General features: G+C 38.3%; 1 protein-coding gene across 1 annotated transcript; it reads right to left on the bottom strand.

Annotated features, from left to right (window-relative positions):
* Positions 1-416: 416 nt before the first annotated feature.
* Positions 417-25,978, bottom strand: LOC127130040 (uncharacterized). Its single transcript, XM_051059119.1, has 4 exons — positions 25,544-25,978; positions 18,205-18,675; positions 10,773-11,243; positions 417-1,139 (listed from the first exon to the last, which is right to left on the bottom strand). Exons 1-4 carry the CDS (start codon positions 25,976-25,978, stop codon positions 417-419), a joined length of 2,100 nt encoding a protein of 699 aa, XP_050915076.1.
* Between the last annotated feature and the right edge of the window lie 694 nt (positions 25,979-26,672).

Genomic DNA, 26,672 nt, shown 5'->3' with positions numbered 1-26,672 from the left:
TGAGTCCCGCCGGTTGTTTTTCGCGGATGCGACACCACACATCTTCTTAACACTGTATCCAAATTCTTCAAACATAGATCAAATGACAAACCAAATACGGATAAATCATCCATAAACACTTCGATGCATTTCTTGATCAAGTCATAAAAAATAGCTTGCATACACCGTTGAAAGGTTGTCGTTGCATTACATAACCCAAAAGACATTCTTTGATAAGCAAAGATACCAAAGGGGCATGTAAAAGCAGTTTTCTCGTGGCCTTCTGGATTTACTATGATTTTATTGTAACCCGAATATCCATCCAAAAAGTAATAAAATTCCACCATCATTCCACCCTTTTTAGGTATCAACTCGTTCTTTTGATTTCAAATCACCGCCATTCCACCCTTTTTAGGTACCACTTAAACAGGACTAACTCACGCACTATCTGAATTTTGATAAATCATTCTGGCTTCAAACATCTTCACCACTTCCTTCCTCACCACCTCTTTCATGGTAGGATTCAAGCGACATTGAGTTTGGGCATCCGGTTTGAAATCATCCTCCATCAATATCTTGTGCATATAATAAGATGGTCTTATTCCTTTTAAATCGAAAAGAGTCCAACCCATTGCACTTTGATTTTTCTTCAAGACATTAATCAATTTTTCTTCTTCATTCTTGGATAGAGTGTTGCTTATCATCATCGTTTTGTGCCCATCTTCTTCAAGAAATACATATTTCAAGTTTGAAGGTAACATCTTCAATTCAAGTTTGGACTCTTCTATCTTTGGTTCTTCTTTCAAATTTTCAACTTTTGCTTCCAATGGAGGAATTTCTTCCAATGCCTCAAGTTCTCTTAGACATTCTTCAATTTCTTTTTCTTCGTCCTCATTGAGAACTTTGAGCGCATTGGTAAGAGCTTTTTCAAGGGGAGTGGACACATGAACTTGCCTTTTTACTTCCATTATAGCCTCATTGGTTGCATCAATTCGAAAATAATCACTTTTATCCTTTGAATGCTTCATGGATTCAAAGAGATTTAAGAAAACCTCTTCATCTTGAGCCCTCACCTTCATTAGACCATCATCAATCTCAATCATCATTCTAGCGGTCTTCATGAAAGGTCGACCAATAATTAGTGGTGCATCATCGTCTTCCTCCATGTAAATGACAACAAAGTCAATCGGGAACAAGAATTTATCCATTTTTACTAGCATATCTTTCGCTACTCCATGAGGACGGGTTGCAGACTTGTCGGCCAATTATAACGTTATCCTTGTTGTTTTCAACTTAATGCTTCCTAACCTTTTCACAATGGATGACGAAATCAAGTTGATGTTGGAGCCCAAATCAATCAAACATTTTCCAATGTGAACATTTTGTAGCGGGTGTCGCACCTCGGAAAATGGGGATACGACCTAAGCGAAGCGCAATCGCACGCTCACAATGATGGACTGAACAGAGTCGCCACCGAACTTTATTTATTCCTAAAAAGGAAAGGGGAAATATCTATAAAACCCAAGACAAAACGACAATGATTATGGTCGTCGCAACCAAATCAGGGTTCGGGAGTCGATTACGCAAGGGGAAGGTATTAACACCCCTCACGTCCGTTGTAATCAACGGGAACCATTAGGTCAGTTGTGCGCGTTAATTTGAAATGTTAGGCTTTAAGTTATTAGGTGGGAAAGAAAGAATAAAAGAGAGGTAAATGTTTTTGGATTTTTGAAGAAGGACTAAACCTAAGTTTTTTTTAGTGGGCCTGACAAGATTTACAAATCCTACTCCTACGTATCTCAACAGAGAAATCAAGGCTTACGTAGTTCTGGGTAGAAAAATATTTGTTTGTTGGTCGATTTTAGCGAAAGCTACTTTGTGTCAAATCGACGAAAACATTGTTGGACTACCCAAAACAGGTGGAGAAACATTGCCTTGCATTGTTTTGAAACAAAGTACCTTTCGTTTGAGAAAAGGTTTGAAGGATTAATCGCACGACGGCGAGAAAAAGAAATTGATTGGTTTGATGTGTTTTGAATAATGGCGAGAACTTGGATGAGCGAGATATCCATCTCGAATCCTAATCTCAGGAGTGCGTGGTATCCACCACGTTCCATTTCCATCTTACTGGCAAAAGTGTTTAATAAAGATTAAGTGTTTTGAATTTGATTGAGAAAGGGTTTGAAGGAACCACATTGACAATTTTAAATGATGGCGAGAGCTAAGATAGGCGAGGCATCCACCTCGAATCTTAATCTCAGGAGTGCGTGGTATCCACCACGTTCCATTTCTATCTTATTGAAAAAGTGTTTAAATAGGAATTAAGTATTTTTGAGTTTTATTATGAAAACGGCTTGACGTTGGATCAAGCATTTGATGAAGGTTTGAAAGAAATGGAATAGAATGGGAGGAAGAAATGGATTGATTTGTTTATTGAGAAAATACTCGACATTGGATCGAGTCTTATTTTTGATCTTTTGGAAATGGTTGATTTTATTCTTGTGTTAGTAGCTAACTAAACAGTCAAGCAATAAAGAAATAAAACAGTAAAATTATTACATGCCAGGGGAGTGGGGGTACATTTTGTCGAATGGAGATTCAAAGTAATGGAATAATTAGATCGGACCGATCAATGAATAAACAATGCATGAGTGTAGTTGCAAGGGAACTGTCTCATTGTAAGAAAGCCCAAGAGTAAGCCATGTGAGGTTGATGGAGATGCTTAAAAGCAATCGTCTTACAAAGGTATTTGAAAAATGGGCTCGATTGAATCGAGAATTGTTTGATCTTAGTGGCTTAACATGGTTTTAAATTAATGATGATTGAATGAAATCAAAGTTGTGCCATGAAGTGATAATGAAACTGTGAGTGTGGAATAAATCGGACCCTTTTTAATTGGTAAAAATGTTTAAAGTCTAATTGGAGTGAGTTGAAATGGAACTTAAATCCTTCTTGGGTTCTGAGTTGAAACTGTAGAGCGGTCACGACGGCGGATGCGTATGCGTGGAGGTGATGGGTGGTTTGTGTTTGTTTTATGAGCTTAGGAGAAAATGGAGTGGAAGAGCAAAAAAACCAACAAAAAAACTTTGGAACCAAGCTGCTGCTGCCAAAAATCTACACGCCTTCGTTCGCCCTCCCTCTTTTAATCTTCTTCCACGCGTATCCTGGTAGTGGCCCAAAAAAATTCCACTAACTTGTCCTTTTTTTTTTGTCTTTTCTCTCTCTTTTTAAGAGAACCGTTGAGAGAGTCTCCAAACCAACGGGACAGATGTCCCTCCTGGGTAATAGCTGTCACCACTAAAAGATACCTTCTTATCCTTAATTCTCCAATAATACAATGCCACGTGTCTCATTTGCTTAGCCAATGAATAAATAGAATGAAAAAATTTCTTAACATTTTATTATTAATTTGAATATTAAAGTAACACTTTTGAAAAAAAAAATAAAAAAAAATTAAATTCACAATGAGAACAACAACCAAAATCATGATTAAAACTAAAATGATTGTTCTGAGTATTTTGACTAACAAAAAAAATAAATGGATCAAAAATGAATAAAACTGAGCATCAAAAAGACGCTCGAAAAAATAAAATGCCTGTGCTAAAATAATCAGCACGAAATATACTTATTGGAAAAATACAGTGTTTCTTTTAATTTTGAAATAAGTTTTGACCGGTTAAAAGACTCAGGCGGGTTGAAAGGTGGCCAAAAAATTAACCGAAAAATAAATTGAGCGTACCAGGTTAAACTACGCGAAACGTAGCTTAATAAAACTGATGTCTGCAAGCTTGATTTTAAAAAATTTTGTCTACTGATTTGACACACATCTGGCGATTAATTCAACTGGTTCGCCTGTAATTCCAAAAAAAAAAATTTGACTGATATTCTAGGCACTATGCGGTATGGAATGCATGTTATACTATGTATAGATGCAATAGCTATGATTTATTGGGAAAATTTTCAGGGCCAAAATCAAGGTATGACAACGGGAAATTCATGATCATCAAGCTATTGACAAGCTAGAGATCAATTAACAAGAGTCGCCACCGCGCTTTTATTGTTTCCAAGGGAAATGGGAAAAAGGGACGAACAAAACTCAAAAGGTAAGAAGTTTTCAAATAAAAACTAATAAAAGTCAGAGATCACATGTAAGGGGGTTGGTTACACAGAGGGAAGGTGTTAACACCCAAAGTGTCCTAGGTACTCCTAGGGAGCCCCTTTTGTGTGCATATGTATTTTGTACAAAGTGATGTTTACAAACAAATAGAATGGGGGGATGAGAAAAGAATTCATTAATTATGTTTTTGTGTTTGATCGCGACTTTATGAGTCGAAATTGGGGTACAAACTCCAAGTTCACAGTTCTATCGCGTAGTTTTAAAAGATATCGATCCCACAGGGACTTATGAATCGATATACCGTTATCTAAGGTTACTTCGTAAAGCTAAGGTGGATAATGTTTGATTGTTTGGGGAAAAGCTAAAACTAAAAATAGAATCTAAATTAAATATCAAATAAACGGATATCGGTATGTAGTTCGTCGTAATTAGGGAATCAATTCTTTGTTGGTTTCTTGGTTTTAAAATAAATCATTTCAGTTGACTTCATTGATTAAAAGTTCTATCTCAAACTCTCGCTCTGTTGAATAAACCATGATTTTATGTTAACGTAGCTGTCACTTATAATTAAGTCAAAAACCATTTTTTGAAAGCAATAAAGTCCGTAGAAACTCTTTTTAAGAAAACACTAACCGTTTAAACACCCTTATCTCAAACTCTCGCTCTGTTGATTTAGGTTATATAATTAAATTCGAATGCTTAACTCTCGTCCTCACATTCAATCTTTAAAAATACTTTTTGGAAAAGATTAGAATTTAATTAACTCTAAAAATTGCTCTCGCCCTGATCCAGAATTAATGTCCAATTTACACTGTCCAGTTAAAACCTCAAACTTTCGCTCTATTGATTTTAACCTCTTTATGTCCTTTACTCTCGTATAAAAACTTTGTTATTAAACCTGTAAACTGAGACCGTAAAAAGAGTGATTTTAATTTTAAATTTAATTAAACCGACTTAGTTTTGATTCCTTATTCCGCTTACTTTACATACCGATATCTAGGCGAATTAGCCAGACATGCTAAACGAACTTAAATAATTATCATGCATAAACAGACTCATCTCAAGCAAAGAATATAAATAAATAATAAAACAAAACATTAAACAATAATTAAAGAACCTGAATAATTTAAACAGCAGTCTTGAACACTCCACCACAAGCCGGTAGGATTTGTTCTTGAATTCTTCAATTAAACAACAAATTAAAACGAAGGAATAAAAAACTAGATTCTAACGTAAGGTTAGATCCGGTAAAAAGGTACACAATAGTTTCCGGTGTAGAAACTATTATGTGAAAATTAATTAAGTGCTAGAGAGGAAAATAGAGTTGCAAGACAAAAACAATAAAAATTGTAAAGGTAATGCTGTAAAAAATATGCCTAAGTTCTGAAAGAAGAAAAATGGAAAACGGTAAGACGGTGAAGCAAAAAGCTGGAAAAAGTGTGGAACAAATGTGGAACCCCCGGAAGGGTTTGCAAAGCTGGTATTTATATGCTACCTCCTGCAACTGCCTTCACGTCCAAAAGTCTTCAACGTGCAAAAGGTTAGGCGTGCGAATAGGACTCCCACGTCTCTGAAGCGTTCCTTGTGCCTCAAATATAGGGGAATGGTGTGACGTTCGTCACACCATGTGTGACGCTCGTCACACAAGTGTATGTAGCGTGACGCTCGTCACAGCATCTGTGGCGCTCGTCACAGGCACAACGCCTGTGCTTTTGGCTGGGCTTTGGCTTTTGCTATTTGCTTCGTTTGATTCCTTTTTGCACCTCTTTCTCTTCTTTTTTTTACTTTTACTTCAAATAGACTACCTGAGATAGATAGAAAGGAAATACCGCGTAATATCTAATAAAATGAAGTAAATTGAAATAAATAATAATATAATTTAATTGAAATAAGTCCTAAAATGTGATATAATTTCGTGTTATCAAACTCCCCCTACTTAGATCTTTGCTTGTCCTCAAGCAAAATACGGTATAGAACTTAAAATTTTAGCCAGATGAAATTTCAAAACACGCATCAATTCGTATTAGGTTGCATGTAAACTTTGTTTAGAAGTGACTTTGAGTTTAATCTTGACATCGACAACCACCGTCACAACCTCAGATAATCTCACCTTATGCAAACCAGTTCGAGTAATGCCATTATAGCTATCCTAGTTCCTTTATTCTTATTTCACCCGTTTTCATTCTAGCGAAATCACATTAAGCCCTTTATCTTTTCGCGCACATAGTGGAGTAACCGGTTAGTGATTCTAATCCCCTTTCAGCTAGAAGTTCTGGTACATAAGTCGGATAACTTCGTTATTCAGTCCATTGCAAATTGCGGGGGATCGGACCGTAGCCCGCCCTACCAAGTTCAGTACCAGATACCTACTGAACCAACTCATAATGGATCTCTCGTATTATGCTTTTGTATGATCTGCAACCTTTAGATTAAATGATCTGGTAAGGATCACCTAACTTAATTAGTGCATTTCCTGATATATTTATATATTTTTTATGTTACTTTGGGAATCATTCACTTATATTCATCGGCTCTCCACGTAGTTTGCTATTAAGATGGTGCTGACTTCTTGTATAAACTACTCGGGGTTACTATAAAACTAAAAGTTCAAGGGATTGGTATAATAGGTACTTATCCTGATCTAACGTGTTGAGGTTCTTAGAGCGTTGTTATGGTAATAATTTTTGTCTTTTATTTCACTCAAGTTTTATAAAATAAGCGACCTTTATACTTATTGGGTGTGTTAAATTTTTGTTATGGCTCAAGAAAATTGAGGGGAATAGATAATACAGATTTTTCACACTCGGGACTTAACTTAAAATAAATCTAAATATATATATATATTTTTTTTGTTTTTTTTGTTTTTATAATTAAAAGGGACATAACAATGAAAGGAAAGGTACATACTTGTAAACAAAAGGAAATAGAAAGAACAGGTTTTCCCCCCCATACTTAAAATAAACATTGTCCCCAATGTTTTAAGGAAATGAAATACAATAGGGAAAGGGAAAAGAAACTACAACTAAGGCTGCCTTCCGCCTCTGGTTCTTGGACCTGGTGATCGTTGATGTACCTCTAAGTTGTCAAACCTGCTAAGCAAATCGGCGAACCGCTGATCGGTAATGGCATTCCTCGCTTCCTGTTGTTCTTGCATTTGGCGCATTAGTTGCATCATTTCGAGATTCTGTGCTCGCATACCATCAATTGCATCCATGATGTCGTCGTTGGTTGCAGGCCTTCGTCGTCGACGACGTTGTGAGGATGGGCCAATTGCATTGTCGGAAGGGTTGAGCGGAACTGATTGTTGTGCAGGAGCATGATCACCTTGCTCCATTTCTTCAAACTCGTCTGCAGGCGGGTTTGCTTGTGAAGGCTCGGTGGCTTCGGGAGCATTTAGATCATAGAGGTGGCGGTTGGGGTTTGTGACATCTGTTAGGGCCATGTTGGGTAGAACAACGCTTGGGATAGCCTGGTTGTTCACCATAAGATAATATCCTCCGCCTACTCTGTTCTTAATCAGGCGGCTGGATCGACAGTAGTTGATGTCCATAAATAGGGGAGGTAGAGATTCTAAGGTTTGGAGTCGGTCCCCTAAGTTTAAGCCAAGTGCTATTGTGGTGATTAAACCACCAATTATAAAAGGTTGCCGGCCTCTAGCACATAAGGTGCGGATATGATGAAATAGAAAGGAGGCGGCGTTTACCTTAGTATCCGGTTCGAAGACGCATTGGAGGAAGAATAACTCCTTTGAGTTGACCTTGTTGTTGTTCGGTCTCCCAAAAACGGTGTTTTGTAGGATACGGATAAAGTACCGTATAGTTGGGTTATGTATATGGGAAAGAAGGAGCTCTTCCCAGTTGTAGGCATCTACACCGGAAATTCGCTTGAAAAGGTCGAAAACGGCAACTGTGTTCCAGTTTGAGTTTGGAGGTATTCTGGGGTGTACCTGACCTTCTATGGGAAATTGTAGCATGGTACTCAATTGGTTTTGGGTTAAGGAGTACTCGGTGTTGAACATATGGAAGGTTGCGGTACCGGTTAAAAATTCGTCTTCACCGGCGGGAGTGGTGTAGTCGTATGAACTTAAGAATTCTAAGGTTAGGGAGGGGTAGGTGGGTTGATTATGAGTGCAAAGGAAGGTTAAGTCGGCAAGGCGGAGCATCCACTCGATACCTTGGAGCAATCCTAATTGTTGTAAACAAGTTAAATCAGGATACCTGGTGGAGACGACGCCTCGCTGTTGGAAACGCTCGAATTGCTCCCTTTGATAATTTTCATCTTCGGATCGGAAGATGATATTTCCGAAATTCTGGTTTTCCGCCATAGTGATGAATGAATTTGAAGGAGTAATTTGGAAAGAAAAGAAATGTATTTGATATTAGAGAATGGTTTTGTGGTGAATGAAGGAAGATTTGGTGGGTATTTATAGGAAAAAATTTGGAAGTTGGAAAAATAAGTGGTTGAAAAGTGAATAATTGTGGGTGAATGTGAATAAATGGGGAAGGTAAAAAGTTGAAAGGGTGTAACGTTCGTCTCCAACGGCTCCTTAACGTTCACCTAGTCTGAAGGGCGTTACGCTCGTTACAGGTGCATGACGGGCGTCACAGGTACTTAGCGTGACGTCCGTGACAGAATGTGTGACGCTCGTCACACTGTCTGTTTGGCATGGTTTCAGCTAGCGTCCTTCAGAGTGACTTGGTAAGTTTTTATATATTTTTTTTTGTTTTTTTTTGTTTGTTTTGCTACTGATTGATTTATTCTGCAATTTAATTTCTCCTGCATGCTATTCTACTTTGTATAATAGTGCATATATAATTCAATAAGTCATAGGTAGCAACAGTAGAGAACATAATAGCTATTGCATAATAAAATTAAATAAATAGCTTCAATAAAATGATCATAATGTAATATTGGAAAGAAAAACAAAAAAAATGCGAAAGGGAAACAAATGCGAACATGAATTCAAATAACATTAATGAATAATCTAACTTAAAACTAAATAACTAAGAAAATAATTTCTATCCATCTGCACGATCTCTGGCGGGAGGAGCAAAAGAGTTAACACGGTATAGCAACTCGTGAAACTGATTTGTCATACTGCTCATGTATCCTAGAACTTCGTGTCTCATTTCAGTAAACTCTTCTCTGAGGGCGTCTTGTTCTGACATCAAAGCTTCAATGGCGGTGTTATAATCAGTTCCGGGCATATGATGTCGGAGGTCGGATATTGCTGATTCTTCGGTCTGAACAGGCTGAGGAGGAGGGTCAATATCATAATAGCCAGATGGTGTCTGAGGGTCAGATTCAGCATAAGGGATCTGGTCATCACAAATCTCATAGTCCTGGATGGATTCAGTGGATCTAGCAGGAGAAGGTGTTGCGTTCAGATTGTAGAGCCAGTTACTGCGGTTATGAACACTAGTCCTAGGATCGGGCAAGGTAAAAAAAACTTGGTTATTAATTATAAGCTTGAACTCGTCAGACCCTTGGTTTGCTATGAACATGGCATTGAAGAGGAAGGGTATACTCATAATAGTAATGCCACAGAAGGGGCTTAAGTCAAGCATAGGCTGACGTAATCCGAGTGCATTACCAATCATGGTTATCAAACCGCCTACTCTAATAGGTGCTCGCTCATCTTGGATAAGGTGGTCTAAATTTGCTAGCATAAAGGTGGCACCGTTTACGGGACGGTTCTGGGAAGCACAAAATATGATGAAGAGTTCATCACGTGAAACTGTGGTACTGTTTGGCTTCTTCCCAAATAAGGTGTGGGTCAGGATCTTATGGAAATAGCGAAAGGCCGGGTTATGTATGTTTCCAGAGAGAGGCTCATGTTCCTCGGGATCGTCATTTCCAGTCAAGTTACCCCTAAAGTGTTCAAGTTCTCTATATTCGAAAAGTTCCTCTTGGCTCACTGTGAATGTGTCAAAGGATGTAGGGAAGCCTAAAAGGTTGGTAAAATCTTGAATATTAAATTGGTACTCCATGTTAAACATTCTGAACTGTATAAAACCTCTGCTGATTCCTTTTCCATGGCTGGGTAGATAGATCAGAGAACTAAGGAATTCTAGAGTCAGTCTCCGGTAAGTGACAAATTGTCTACGGATAGGAGCGGTTTCCCACCCTATCTGATTCAGCAAATACAGGACACTTTCTCTTAGTCCAAGGGCAGTCATAGCCCAGTCATCAGCATATAAACTAGGTAGCATCTCTCTAGTGGCTAGTTCCTCAAATTTTAGTTTGTGAGCCATTCCTCTGAATTTGATACCCATACGGTCAATTTGTCCCATCTGGTTAGTGTTAGCTAGAGAAAAGAAAACATGAGTTTTAGTCAGGATTTGGCCAAATGTCGAAAGAAGAAAGAAGTTTTTAATAAATTAAAATAAATTAAGAATGAATACTAAACAGAAATAAAAAGAATAATTAAGGAAGAAATAGGAAAATAGAATAAGGAAATAATAAAATAATTTTGGGTTGTCTCCCACTAAGCACTTTGTTTAATGTCGATAGCGCGGCGACTCAGGAGTGTAAGTACTCATGGTGGTTCTTTCGAGGATGAATCCTCGGTCAAACTTTTAATTATCCTTGATTTCCATGGCCACTTATCAATCCATCTCTCATATCCGTCACTTTTTCTTCTTTTTCTTCTGCGAGGTAGTTTATCCTCCTGAACTTGTGGTGGTGGTTCTGGCTCTATTCTGGGAGCTAGCTTTTCAGGTTTAGGTTCAATTTTTGAAAACACCACCTCAAAGTCTGGTTTGCCCCTTTTTATACTAATTAGTTCCCTAATTTCATGGGCTTCAAATTCTCTCTTCTTGTTCAGGGTGGCAGATAAAGGTGCATTGGTGTGGATATTTTCTGATAGCTCCTCGTTTCTTTCGGATTTGGGGTCTACCTTAACTTCCACAGACCTTCGCGGGAAAGGAATTGGTGATTTATAGGGAGGAGGGGCAACACATAGCTCTTCCTTCTCTACCATTTTGACAACCTCCCTTTCAGGTGGTGTTTGTGGAACTTTCTCAATCTCTACTTTTTTCTCACCTGAACCCTCCTCATTATCACTATCCTTAGGATTTTCGGTAAATCTTTCACTGGTGGTTGTTACCATATCCGCATGTTTCTCAGGGAAAGGTCCTAGAGGTGTCTGCGCAAGTAGGGAGATTTGAGTCTCCAATGCCTCGTTGTGAGTGACGAGGGACTCGACCACAATGTTCAGTTGGGTAAGGGTTTCATTGGTATATAGACTTTGTTTTCTAAATTCTTCATTCTGAAGAGTTTGTGTAGCCACAAAGCGTTCCATCATAGATTCTATCCTTGAGTGAGTTTGCGTCTCAATGAAATCCTCCATTAATATTTCCAGGTTGGATTTATAGGAATCTTGCGATTCCTCAAAATACTGGAAGTGATAATCGTAGAGAAAGTTTGGGTGATACATAGTGATAGAGAAAAAAAAATTGCCTTAGTCTCTACAGCGTAACAGAAGAGTTACGATATCGACTAAATAAAGTCCCCGGCAACGGCGCCAAAAACTTGATCGCGACTTTATGAGTCGAAATTGGGGTACAAACTGCAAGTGCACAGTTCTATCGCGTAGTTTTAAAAGATATCGATCCCACAGGGACTTATGAATCGATATACCGTTATCTAAGGTTACTTCGTAAAGCTAAGGTGGATAATGTTTGATTGTTTGGGGAAAAGCTAAAACTAAAAATAGAATCTAAATTAAATATCAAATAAACGGATATCGGTATGTAGTTCGTCGTAATTAGGGAATCAATTCTTTGTTGGTTTCTTGGTTTTAAAATAAATCATTTCAGTTGACTTCATTGATTAAAAGTTCTATCTCAAACTCTCGCTCTGTTGAATAAACCATGATTTTATGTTAACGTAGCTGTCACTTATAATTAAGTCAAAAACCATTTTTTGAAAGCAATAAAGTCCGTAGAAACTCTTTTTAAGAAAACACTAACCGTTTAAACACCCTTATCTCAAACTCTCGCTCTGTTGATTTAGGTTATATAATTAAATTCGAATGCTTAACTCTCGTCCTCACATTCAATCTTTAAAAATACTTTTTGGAAAAGATTAGAATTTAATTAACTCTAAAAATTGCTCTCGCCCTGATCTAGAATTAATGTCCAATTTACACTGTCCAGTTAAAACCTCAAACTTTCGCTCTATTGATTTTAACCTCTTTATGTCCTTTACTCTCGTATAAAAACTTTGTTATTAAACCTGTAAACTGAGACCGTAAAAAGAGTGATTTTAATTTTAAATTTAATTAAACCGACTTAGTTTTGATTCCTTATTCCGCTTACTTTACATACCGATATCTAGGCGAATTAGCCAGACATGCTAAACGAACTTAAATAATTATCATGCATAAACAGACTCATCTCAAGCAAATAATATAAATAAATAATAAAACAAAACATTAAACAATAATTAAAGAACCTGAATAATTTAAACAGCAGTCTTGAACACTCCACCACAAGCCGGTAGGATTTGTTCTTGAATTCTTCAATTAAACAACAAATTAAAACGAAGGAATAAAAAACTAGATTCTAACGTAAGGTTAGATCCGGTAAAAAGGTACACAATAGTTTCCGGTGTAGAAACTATTATGTGAAAATTAATTAAGTGCTAGAGAGGAAAATAGAGTTGCAAGAGAAAAACAATAAAAATTGTAAAGGTAATGCTGTAAAAAATATGCCTAAGTTCTGAAAGAAGAAAAATGGAAAACGGTAAGACGGCGAAGCAAAAAGCTGGAAAAAGTGTGGAACAAATGTGGAACCCCCGGAAGGGTTTGCAAAGCTGGTATTTATATGCTACCTCCTGCAACTGCCTTCACGTCCAAAAGTCTTCAACGTGCAAAAGGTTAGGCGTGCGAATAGGACTCCCACGTCTCTGAAGCGTTCCTTGTGCCTCAAATATAGGGGAATGGTGTGACGTTCGTCACACCATGTGTGACGCTCGTCACACAAGTGTATGTAGCGTGACGCTCGTCACAGCATCTGTGGCGCTCGTCACAGGCACAACGCCTGTGCTTTTGGCTGGGCTTTGGCTTTTGCTATTTGCTTCGTTTGATTCCTTTTTGCACCTCTTTCTCTTCTTTTTTTTACTTTTACTTCAAATAGACTACCTGAGATAAATAGAAAGGAAATACCGCGTAATATCTAATAAAATGAAGTAAATTGAAATAAATAATAATATAATTTAATTGAAATAAGTCCTAAAATGTGATATAATTTCGTGTTATCAAACTCCCCCCTACTTAGATCTTTGCTTGTCCTCAAGCAAAATACGGTATAGAACTTAAAATTTTAGCCAGATGAAATTTCAAAACACGCATCAATTCGTATTAGGTTGCATGTAAACTTTGTTTAGAAGTGACTTTGAGTTTAATCTTGACATCGACAACCACCGTCACAACCTCAGATAATCTCACCTTATGCAAACCAGTTCGAGTAATGCCATTATAGCTATCCTAGTTCCTTTATTCTTATTTCACCCGTTTTCATTCTAGCGAAATCACATTAAGCCCTTTATCTTTTCGCGCACATAGTGGAGTAACCGGTTAGTGATTCTAATCCCCTTTCAGCTAGAAGTTCTGGTACATAAGTCGGATAACTTCGTTATTCAGTCCATTGCAAATTGCGGGGGATCGGACCGTAGTCCGCCCTACCAAGTTCAGTACCAGATACCTACTGAACCAACTCATAATGGATCTCTCGTATTATGCTTTTGTATGATCTGCAACCTTTAGATTAAATGATCTAGTAAGGATCACCTAACTTAATTAGTGCATTTCCTGATATATATATATATATATATATATATATATATATATCTATATATATATATATATATATATATCTATATATATATATATATATATATATATATATATATATATATATATTTATGTTACTTTGGGAATCATTCACTTATATTCATCGGCTCTCCACGTAGTTTGCTATTAAGATGGTGCTGACTTCTCGTATAAACTACTCGGGGTTACTATAAAACTAAAAGTTCAAGGGATTGGTATAATAGGTACTTATCCTGATCTAACGTGTTGAGGTTCTTAGAGCGTTGTTATGGTAATAATTTTTGTCTTTGATTTCACTCAAGTTTTATAAAATAAGCGACCTTTATACTTATTGGGTGTGTTAAATTTTTGTTATGGCTCAAGAAAATTGAGGGGAATAGATAATACAGATTTTTCACACTCGGGACTTAACTTAAAATAAATCTAAATATATATATATTTTTTTTGTTTTTTTTGTTTTTATAATTAAAAGGGACATAACAATGAAAGGAAAGGTACATACTTGTAAACAAAAGGAAATAGAAAGAACAGGTTTTCCCCCCCATACTTAAAATAAACATTGTCCCCAATGTTTTAAGGAAATGAAATACAATAGGGAAAGGGAAAAGAAACTACAACTAAGGCTGCCTTCCGCCTCTGGTTCTTGGACCTGGTGATCGTTGATGTACCTCTAAGTTGTCAAACCTGCTAAGCAAATCGGCGAACCGCTGATCGGTAATGGCATTCCTCGCTTCCTGTTGTTCTTGCATTTGGCGCATTAGTTGCATCATTTCGAGATTCTGTGCTCGCATACCATCAATTGCATCCATGATGTCGTCGTTGGTTGCAGGCCTTCGTCGTCGACGACGTTGTGAGGATGGGCCAATTGCATTGTCGGAAGGGTTGAGCGGAACTGATTGTTGTGCAGGAGCATGATCACCTTGCTCCATTTCTTCAAACTCGTCTGCAGGCGGGTTTGCTTGTGAAGGCTCGGTGGCTTCGGGAGCATTTAGATCATAGAGGTGGCGGTTGGGGTTTGTGACATCTGTTAGGGCCATGTTGGGTAGAACAACGCTTGGGATAGCCTGGTTGTTCACCATAAGATAATATCCTCCGCCTACTCTGTTCTTAATCAGGCGGCTGGATCGACAGTAGTTGATGTCCATAAATAGGGGAGGTAGAGATTCTAAGGTTTGGAGTCGGTCCCCTAAGTTTAAGCCAAGTGCTATTGTGGTGATTAAACCACCAATTATAAAAGGTTGCCGGCCTCTAGCACATAAGGTGCGGATATGATGAAATAGAAAGGAGGCGGCGTTTACCTTAGTATCCGGTTCGAAGACGCATTGGAGGAAGAATAACTCCTTTGAGTTGACCTTGTTGTTGTTCGGTCTCCCAAAAACGGTGTTTTGTAGGATACGGATAAAGTACCGTATAGTTGGGTTATGTATATGGGAAAGAAGGAGCTCTTCCCAATTGTAGGCATCTACACCGGAAATTCGCTTGAAAAGGTCGAAAACGGCAATTGTGTTCCAGTTTGAGTTTGGAGGTATTCTGGGGTGTACCTGACCTTCTATGGGAAATTGTAGCATGGTACTCAATTGGTTTTGGGTTAAGGAGTACTCGGTGTTGAACATACGGAAGGTTGCGGTACCGGTTAAAAATTCGTCTTCACCGGCGGGAGTGGTGTAGTCGTATGAACTTAAGAATTCTAAGGTTAGGGAGGGGTAGGTGGGTTGATTATGAGTGCAAAGGAAGGTTAAGTCGGCAAGGCGGAGCATCCACTCGATACCTTGGAGCAATCCTAATTGTTGTAAACAAGTTAAATCAGGATACCTGGTGGAGACGACGCCTCGCTGTTGGAAACGCTCGAATTGCTCCCTTTGATAATTTTCATCTTCGGATCGGAAGATGATATTTCTGAAATTCTGGTTTTCCGCCATAGTGATGAATGAATTTGAAGGAGTAATTTGGAAAGAAAAGAAATGTATTTGATATTAGAGAATGGTTTTGTGGTGAATGAAGGAAGATTTGGTGGGTATTTATAGGAAAAATTTTGGAAGTTGGAAAAATAAGTGGTTGAAAAGTGAATAATTGTGGGTGAATGTGAATAAATGGGGAAGGTAAAAAGTTGAAAGGGTGTAACGTTCGTCTCCAACGGCTCCTTAACGTTCACCTAGTCTGAAGGGCGTTACGCTCGTTACAGGTGCATGACGGGCGTCACAGGTACTTAGCGTGACGTCCGTGACAGAATGTGTGACGCTCGTCACACTGTCTGTTTGGCATGGTTTCAGCTAGCGTCCTTCAGAGTGACTTGGTAAGTTTTTATATATATTTTTTTGTTTTTTTTTTTGTTTGTTTTGCTACTGATTGATTTATTCTGCAATTTAATTTCTCCTGCATGCTATTCTACTTTGTATAATAGTGCATATATAATTCAATAAGTCATAGGTAGCAACAGTAGAGAACATAATAGCTATTGCATAATAAAATTAAATAAATAGCTTCAATAAAATGATCATAATGTAATATTGGAAAGAAAAACAAAAAAAATGCGAAAGGGAAACAAATGCGAACATGAATTCAAATAACATTAATGAATAATCTAACTTAAAACTAAATAACTAAGAAAATAATTTCTATCCATCTGCACGATCTCTGGCGGGAGGAGCAAAAGAGTTAACACGGTATAGCAACTCGTGAAACTGATTTGTCATACTGCTCATGTATCCTAGAACTTCGTGTCTCATTTCAGTAAACTCTTCTCTGAGGGCGTCTTGTTCTGACATCAAAGCTTCAATGGCGGTGTTATAATCAGTTCCGGGCATATGATGTCGGAGGTCGGATATTGCTGATTCTTCGGTCTGAACAGGCTGAGGAGGAGGGTCAATATCATAATAGCCAGATGGTGTCTGAGGGTCAGATTCAGCATAAGGGATCTGGTCATCACAAATCTCATAGTCCTGGATGGATTCAGTGGATCTAGCAGGAGAAGGTGTTGCGTTCAGATTGTAGAGCCAGTTACTGCGGTTATGAACACTAGTCCTAGGATCGGGCAAGGTAAAAAAAACTTGGTTATTAATTATAAGCTTGAACTCGTCAGACCCTTGGTTTGCTATGAACATGGCATTGAAGAGGAAGGGTATACTCATAATAGTAATGCCACAGAATGGGCTTAAGTCAAGCATAGGCTGACGTAATCCGAGTGCATTACCAATCATGGTTATCAAACCGCCTACTCTAATAGGTGCTCGCTCATCTTGGATAAGGTGGTCTAAATTTGCTAGCATAAAGGTGGCACCGTTTACGGGACGGTTCTGGGAAGCACAAAATATGATGAAGAGTTCATCACGTGAAACTGTGGTACTGTTTGGCTTCTTCCCAAATAAGGTGTGGGTCAGGATCTTATGGAAATAGCGAAAGGCCGGGTTATGTATGTTTCCAGAGAGAGGCTCATGTTCCTCGGGATCGTCATTTCCAGTCAAGTTACCCCTAAAGTGTTCAAGTTCTCTATATTCGAAAAGTTCCTCTTGGCTCACTGTGAATGTGTCAAAGGATGTAGGGAAGCCTAAAAGGTTGGTAAAATCTTGAATATTAAATTGGTACTCCATGTTAAACATTCTGAACTGTATAAAACCTCTGCTGATTCCTTTTCCATGGCTGGGTAGATAGATCAGAGAACTAAGGAATTCTAGAGTCAGTCTCCGGTAAGTGACAAATTGTCTACGGATAGGAGCGGTTTCCCACCCTATCTGATTCAGCAAATACAGGACACTTTCTCTTAGTCCAAGGGCAGTCATAGCCCAGTCATCAGCATATAAACTAGGTAGCATCTCTCTAGTGGCTAGTTCCTCAAATTTTAGTTTGTGAGCCATTCCTCTGAATTTGATACCCATACGGTCAATTTGTCCCCTCTGGTTAGTGTTAGCTAGAGAAAAGAAAACATGAGTTTTAGTCAGGATTTGGCCAAATGTCGAAAGAAGAAAGAAGTTTTTAATAAATTAAAATAAATTAAGAATGAATACTAAACAGAAATAAAAAGAATAATTAAGGAAGAAATAGGAAAATAGAATAAGGAAATAATAAAATAATTTTGGGTTGTCTCCCACTAAGCACTTTGTTTAATGTCGATAGCGCGGCGACTCAGGAGTGTAAGTACTCATGGTGGTTCTTTCGAGGATGAATCCTCGGTCAAACTTTTAATTATCCTTGATTTCCATGGCCACTTATCAATCCATCTCTCATATCCGTCACTTTTTCTTCTTTTTCTTCTGCGAGGTAGTTTATCCTCCTGAACTTGTGGTGGTGGTTCTGGCTCTATTCTGGGAGCTAGCTTTTCAGGTTTAGGTTCAATTTTTGAAAACACCACCTCAAAGTCTGGTTTGCCCCTTTTTATACTAATTAGTTCCCTAATTTCATGGGCTTCAAATTCTCTCTTCTTGTTCAGGGTGGCAGATAAAGGTGCATTGGTGTGGATATTTTCTGATAGCTCCTCGTTTCTTTCGGATTTGGGGTCTACCTTAACTTCCACAGACCTTCGCGGGAAAGGAATTGGTGATTTATAGGGAGGAGGGACAACACATAGCTCTTCCTTCTCTACCATTTTGACAACCTCCCTTTCAGGTGGTGTTTGTGGAACTTTCTCAATCTCTACTTTTTTCTCACCTGAACCCTCCTCATTATCACTATCCTTAGGATTTTCGGTAAATCTTTCACTGGTGGTTGTTACCATATCCGCATGTTTCTCAGGGAAAGGTCCTAGAGGTGTCTGCGCAAGTAGGGAGATTTGAGTCTCCAATGCCTCGTTGTGAGTGACGAGGGACTCGACCACAATGTTCAGTTGCGTAAGGGTTTCATTGGTATATAGACTTTGTTTTCTAAATTCTTCATTCTGAAGAGTTTGTGTAGCCACAAAGCGTTCCATCATAGATTCTATCCTTGAGTGAGTTTGCGTCTCAATGAAATCCTCCATTAATATTTCCAGGTTGGATTTATAGGAATCTTGCGATTCCTCAAAATACTGGGAGTGATAATCGTAGAGAAAGTTTGGGTGATACATAGTGATAGAGAAAAAAAAATTGCCTTAGTCTCTACAGCGTAACAGAAGAGTTACGATATCGACTAAATAAAGTCCCCGGCAACGGCGCCAAAAACTTGATCGCGACTTTATGAGTCGAAATTGGGGTACAAACTGCAAGTGCACAGTTCTATCGCGTAGTTTTAAAAGATATCGATCCCACAGGGACTTATGAATCGATATACCGTTATCTAAGGTTACTTCGTAAAGCTAAGGTGGATAATGTTTGATTGTTTGGGGAAAAGCTAAAACTAAAAATAGAATCTAAATTAAATATCAAATAAACGGATATCGGTATGTAGTTCGTCGTAATTAGGGAATCAATTCTTTGTTGGTTTCTTGGTTTTAAAATAAATCATTTCAGTTGACTTCATTGATTAAAAGTTCTATCTCAAACTCTCGCTCTGTTGAATAAACCATGATTTTATGTTAACGTAGCTGTCACTTATAATTAAGTCAAAAACCATTTTTTGAAAGCAATAAAGTCCGTAGAAACTCTTTTTAAGAAAACACTAACCGTTTAAACACCCTTATCTCAAACTCTCGCTCTGTTGATTTAGGTTATATAATTAAATTCGAATGCTTAACTCTCGTCCTCACATTCAATCTTTAAAAATACTTTTTGGAAAAGATTAGAATTTAATTAACTCTAAAAATTGCTCTCGCCCTGATCTAGAATTAATGTCCAATTTACACTGTCCAGTTAAAACCTCAAACTTTCGCTCTATTGATTTTAACCTCTTTATGTCCTTTACTCTCGTATAAAAACTTTGTTATTAAACCTGTAAACTGAGACCGTAAAAAGAGTGATTTTAATTTTAAATTTAATTAAACCGACTTAGTTTTGATTCCTTATTCCGCTTACTTTACATACCGATATCTAGGCGAATTAGCCAGACATGCTAAACGAACTTAAATAATTATCATGCATAAACAGACTCATCTCAAGCAAATAATATAAATAAATAATAAAACAAAACATTAAGCAATAATTAAAGAACCTGAATAATTTAAACAGCAGTCTTGAACACTCCACCACAAGCCGGTAGGATTTGTTCTTGAATTCTTCAATTAAACAACAAATTAAAACGAAGGAATAAAAAACTAGATTCTAACGTAAGGTTAGATCCGGTAAAAAGGTACACAATAGTTTCCGGTGTAGAAACTATTATGTGAAAATTAATTAAGTGCTAGAGAGGAAAATAGAGTTGCAAGAGAAAAACAATAAAAATTGTAAAGGTAATGCTGTAAAAAATATGCCTAAGTTCTGAAAGAAGAAAAATGGAAAACGGTAAGACGGCGAAGCAAAAAGCTGGAAAAAGTGTGGAACAAATGTGGAACCCCCGGAAGGGTTTGCAAAGCTGGTATTTATATGCTACCTCCTGCAACTGCCTTCACGTCCAAAAGTCTTCAACGTGCAAAAGGTTAGGCGTGCGAATAGGACTCCCACGTCTCTGAAGCGTTCCTTGTGCCTCAAATATAGGGGAATGGTGTGACGTTCGTCACACCATGTGTGACGCTCGTCACACAAGTGTATGTAGCGTGACGCTCGTCACAGCATCTGTGGCGCTCGTCACAAGCACAACGCCTGTGCTTTTGGCTGGGCTTTGGCTTTTGCTATTTGCTTCGTTTGATTCCTTTTTGCACCTCTTTCTCTTCTTTTTTTTACTTTTACTTCAAATAGACTACCTGAGATAAATAGAAAGGAAATACCGCGTAATATCTAATAAAATGAAGTAAATTGAAATAAATAATAATACAATTTAATTGAAATAAGTCCTAAAATGTGATATAATTTCGTGTTATCAAACTCCCCCTACTTAGATCTTTGCTTGTCCTCAAGCAAAATACGGTATAGAACTTAAAATTTTAGCCAGATGAAATTTCAAAACACGCATCAATTCGTATTAGGTTGCATGTAAACTTTGTTTAGAAGTGACTTTGAGTTTAATCTTGACATCGACAACCACCGTCACAACCTCAGATAATCTCACCTTATGCAAACCAGTTCGAGTAATGCCATTATAGCTATCCTAGTTCCTTTATTCTTATTTCACCCGTTTTCATTCTAGCGAAATCACATTAAGCCCTTTATCTTTTCGCGCACATAGTGGAGTAACCGGTTAGTGATTCTAATCCCCTTTCAGCTAGAAGTTCTGGTACATAAGTCGGATAACTTCGTTATTCAGTCCATTGCAAATTGCGGGGGATCGGACCGTAGCCCGCCCTACCAAGTTCAGTACCAGATACCTACTGAACCAACTCATAATGGATCTCTCGTATTATGCTTTTGTATGATCTGCAACCTTTAGATTAAATGATCTGGTAAGGATCACCTAACTTAATTAGTGCATTTCCTGATATATTTATATATTTTTTATGTTACTTTGGGAATCATTCACTTATATTCATCGGCTCTCCACGTAGTTTGCTATTAAGATGGTGCTGACTTCTCGTATAAACTACTCGGGGTTACTATAAAACTAAAAGTTCAAGGGATTGGTATAATAGGTACTTATCCTGATCTAACGTGTTGAGGTTCTTAGAGCGTTGTTATGGTAATAATTTTTGTCTTTGATTTCACTCAAGTTTTATAAAATAAGCGACCTTTATACTTATTGGGTGTGTTAAATTTTTGTTATGGCTCAAGAAAATTGAGGGGAATAGATAATACAGATTTTTCACACTCGGGACTTAACTTAAAATAAATCTAAATATATATATATTTTTTTTGTTTTTTTTGTTTTTATAATTAAAAGGGACATAACAATGAAAGGAAAGGTACATACTTGTAAACAAAAGGAAATAGAAAGAACAGGTTTTCCCCCCCATACTTAAAATAAACATTGTCCCCAATGTTTTAAGGAAATGAAATACAATAGGGAAAGGGAAAAGAAACTACAACTAAGGCTGCCTTCCGCCTCTGGTTCTTGGACCTGGTGATCGTTGATGTACCTCTAAGTTGTCAAACCTGCTAAGCAAATCGGCGAACCGCTGATCGGTAATGGCATTCCTCGCTTCCTGTTGTTCTTGCATTTGGCGCATTAGTTGCATCATTTCGAGATTCTGTGCTCGCATACCATCAATTGCATCCATGATGTCGTCGTTGGTTGCAGGCCTTCGTCGTCGACGACGTTGTGAGGATGGGCCAATTGCATTGTCGGAAGGGTTGAGCGGAACTGATTGTTGTGCAGGAGCATGATCACCTTGCTCCATTTCTTCAAACTCGTCTGCAGGCGGGTTTGCTTGTGAAGGCTCGGTGGCTTCGGGAGCATTTAGATCATAGAGGTGGCGGTTGGGGTTTGTGACATCTGTTAGGGCCATGTTGGGTAGAACAACGCTTGGGATAGCCTGGTTGTTCACCATAAGATAATATCCTCCGCCTACTCTGTTCTTAATCAGGCGGCTGGATCGACAGTAGTTGATGTCCATAAATAGGGGAGGTAGAGATTCTAAGGTTTGGAGTCGGTCCCCTAAGTTTAAGCCAAGTGCTATTGTGGTGATTAAACCACCAATTATAAAAGGTTGCCGGCCTCTAGCACATAAGGTGCGGATATGATGAAATAGAAAGGAGGCGGCGTTTACCTTAGTATCCGGTTCGAAGACGCATTGGAGGAAGAATAACTCCTTTGAGTTGACCTTGTTGTTGTTCGGTCTCCCAAAAACGGTGTTTTGTAGGATACGGATAAAGTACCGTATAGTTGGGTTATGTATATGGGAAAGAAGGAGCTCTTCCCAATTGTAGGCATCTACACCGGAAATTCGCTTGAAAAGGTCGAAAACGGCAATTGTGTTCCAGTTTGAGTTTGGAGGTATTCTGGGGTGTACCTGACCTTCTATGGGAAATTGTAGCATGGTACTCAATTGGTTTTGGGTTAAGGAGTACTCGGTGTTGAACATACGGAAGGTTGCGGTACCGGTTAAAAATTCGTCTTCACCGGCGGGAGTGGTGTAGTCGTATGAACTTAAGAATTCTAAGGTTAGGGAGGGGTAGGTGGGTTGATTATGAGTGCAAAGGAAGGTTAAGTCGGCAAGGCGGAGCATCCACTCGATACCTTGGAGCAATCCTAATTGTTGTAAACAAGTTAAATCAGGATACCTGGTGGAGACGACGCCTCGCTGTTGGAAACGCTCGAATTGCTCCCTTTGATAATTTTCATCTTCGGATCGGAAGATGATATTTCCGAAATTCTGGTTTTCCGCCATAGTGATGAATGAATTTGAAGGAGTAATTTGGAAAGAAAAGAAATGTATTTGATATTAGAGAATGGTTTTGTGGTGAATGAAGGAAGATTTGGTGGGTATTTATAGGAAAAATTTTGGAAGTTGGAAAAATAAGTGGTTGAAAAGTGAATAATTGTGGGTGAATGTGAATAAATGGGGAAGGTAAAAAGTTGAAAGGGTGTAACGTTCGTCTCCAACGGCTCCTTAACGTTCACCTAGTCTGAAGGGCGTTACGCTCGTTACAGGTGCATGACGGGCGTCACAGGTACTTAGCGTGACGTCCGTGACAGAATGTGTGACGCTCGTCACACTGTCTGTTTGGCATGGTTTCAGCTAGCGTCCTTCAGAGTGACTTGGTAAGTTTTTATATATATTTTTTTGTTTTTTTTTTGTTTGTTTTGCTACTGATTGATTTATTCTGCAATTTAATTTCTCCTGCATGCTATTCTACTTTGTATAATAGTGCATATATAATTCAATAAGTCATAGGTAGCAACAGTAGAGAACATAATAGCTATTGCATAATAAAATTAAATAAATAGCTTCAATAAAATGATCATAATGTAATATTGGAAAGAAAAACAAAAAAAATGCGAAAGGGAAACAAATGCGAACATGAATTCAAATAACATTAATGAATAATCTAACTTAAAACTAAATAACTAAGAAAATAATTTCTATCCATCTGCACGATCTCTGGCGGGAGGAGCAAAAGAGTTAACACGGTATAGCAACTCGTGAAACTGATTTGTCATACTGCTCATGTATCCTAGAACTTCGTGTCTCATTTCAGTAAACTCTTCTCTGAGGGCGTCTTGTTCTGACATCAAAGCTTCAATGGCGGTGTTATAATCAGTTCCGGGCATATGATGTCGGAGGTCGGATATTGCTGATTCTTCGGTCTGAACAGGCTGAGGAGGAGGGTCAATATCATAATAGCCAGATGGTGTCTGAGGGTCAGATTCAGCATAAGGGATCTGGTCATCACAAATCTCATAGTCCTGGATGGATTCAGTGGATCTAGCAGGAGAAGGTGTTGCGTTCAGATTGTAGAGCCAGTTACTGCGGTTATGAACACTAGTCCTAGGATCGGGCAAGGTCAAAAAAACTTGGTTATTAATTATAAGCTTGAACTCGTCAGACCCTTGGTTTGCTATGAACATGGCATTGAAGAGGAAGGGTATACTCATAATAGTAATGCCACAGAATGGGCTTAAGTCAAGCATAGGCTGACGTAATCCGAGTGCATTACCAATCATGGTTATCAAACCGCCTACTCTAATAGGTGCTCGCTCATCTTGGATAAGGTGGTCTAAATTTGCTAGCATAAAGGTGGCACCGTTTACGGGACGGTTCTGGGAAGCACAAAATATGATGAAGAGTTCATCACGTGAAACTGTGGTACTGTTTGGCTTCTTCCCAAATAAGGTGTGGGTCAGGATCTTATGGAAATAGCGAAAGGCCGGGTTATGTATGTTTCCAGAGAGAGGCTCATGTTCCTCGGGATCGTCATTTCCAGTCAAGTTTCCCCTAAAGTGTTCAAGTTCTCTATATTCGAAAAGTTCCTCTTGGCTCACTGTGAATGTGTCAAAGGATGTAGGGAAGCCTAAAAGGTTGGTAAAATCTTGAATATTAAATTGGTACTCCATGTTAAACATTCTGAACTGTATAAAACCTCTGCTGATTCCTTTTCCATGGCTGGGTAGATAGATCAGAGAACTAAGGAATTCTAGAGTCAGTCTCCGGTAAGTGACAAATTGTCTACGGATAGGAGCGGTTTCCCACCCTATCTGATTCAGCAAATACAGGACACTTTCTCTTAGTCCAAGGGCAGTCATAGCCCAGTCATCAGCATATAAACTAGGTAGCATCTCTCTAGTGGCTAGTTCCTCAAATTTTAGTTTGTGAGCCATTCCTCTGAATTTGATACCCATACGGTCAATTTGTCCCCTCTGGTTAGTGTTAGCTAGAGAAAAGAAAACATGAGTTTTAGTCAGGATTTGGCCAAATGTCGAAAGAAGAAAGAAGTTTTTAATAAATTAAAATAAATTAAGAATGAATACTAAACAGAAATAAAAAGAATAATTAAGGAAGAAATAGGAAAATAGAATAAGGAAATAATAAAATAATTTTGGGTTGTCTCCCACTAAGCACTTTGTTTAATGTCGATAGCGCGGCGACTCAGGAGTGTAAGTACTCATGGTGGTTCTTTCGAGGATGAATCCTCGGTCAAACTTTTAATTATCCTTGATTTCCATGGCCACTTATCAATCCATCTCTCATATCCGTCACTTTTTCTTCTTTTTCTTCTGCGAGGTAGTTTATCCTCCTGAACTTGTGGTGGTGGTTCTGGCTCTATTCTGGGAGCTAGCTTTTCAGGTTTAGGTTCAATTTTTGAAAACACCACCTCAAAGTCTGGTTTGCCCCTTTTTATACTAATTAGTTCCCTAATTTCATGGGCTTCAAATTCTCTCTTCTTGTTCAGGGTGGCAGATAAAGGTGCATTGGTGTGGATATTTTCTGATAGCTCCTCGTTTCTTTCGGATTTGGGGTCTACCTTAACTTCCACAGACCTTCGCGGGAAAGGAATTGGTGATTTATAGGGAGGAGGGACAACACATAGCTCTTCCTTCTCTACCATTTTGACAACCTCCCTTTCAGGTGGTGTTTGTGGAACTTTCTCAATCTCTACTTTTTTCTCACCTGAACCCTCCTCATTATCACTATCCTTAGGATTTTCGGTAAATCTTTCACTGGTGGTTGTTACCATATCCGCATGTTTCTCAGGGAAAGGTCCTAGAGGTGTCTGCGCAAGTAGGGAGATTTGAGTCTCCAATGCCTCGTTGTGAGTGACGAGGGACTCGACCACAATGTTCAGTTGCGTAAGGGTTTCATTGGTATATAGACTTTGTTTTCTAAATTCTTCATTCTGAAGAGTTTGTGTAGCCACAAAGCGTTCCATCATAGATTCTATCCTTGAGTGAGTTTGCGTCTCAATGAAATCCTCCATTAATATTTCCAGGTTGGATTTATAGGAATCTTGCGATTCCTCAAAATACTGGGAGTGATAATCGTAGAGAAAGTTTGGGTGATACATAGTGATAGAGAAAAAAAAATTGCCTTAGTCTCTACAGCGTAACAGAAGAGTTACGATATCGACTAAATAAAGTCCCCGGCAACGGCGCCAAAAACTTGATCGCGACTTTATGAGTCGAAATTGGGGTACAAACTGCAAGTGCACAGTTCTATCGCGTAGTTTTAAAAGATATCGATCCCACAGGGACTTATGAATCGATATACCGTTATCTAAGGTTACTTCGTAAAGCTAAGGTGGATAATGTTTGATTGTTTGGGGAAAAGCTAAAACTAAAAATAGAATCTAAATTAAATATCAAATAAACGGATATCGGTATGTAGTTCGTCGTAATTAGGGAATCAATTCTTTGTTGGTTTCTTGGTTTTAA

This window comes from Lathyrus oleraceus, chromosome 3 (genome assembly GCF_024323335.1).
Source record: "Lathyrus oleraceus cultivar Zhongwan6 chromosome 3, CAAS_Psat_ZW6_1.0, whole genome shotgun sequence".
NCBI classification, from domain to species: Eukaryota; Viridiplantae; Streptophyta; class Magnoliopsida; order Fabales; family Fabaceae; genus Lathyrus; species Lathyrus oleraceus.
This window is presented reverse-complemented; position numbering and strand designations above follow the sequence as displayed.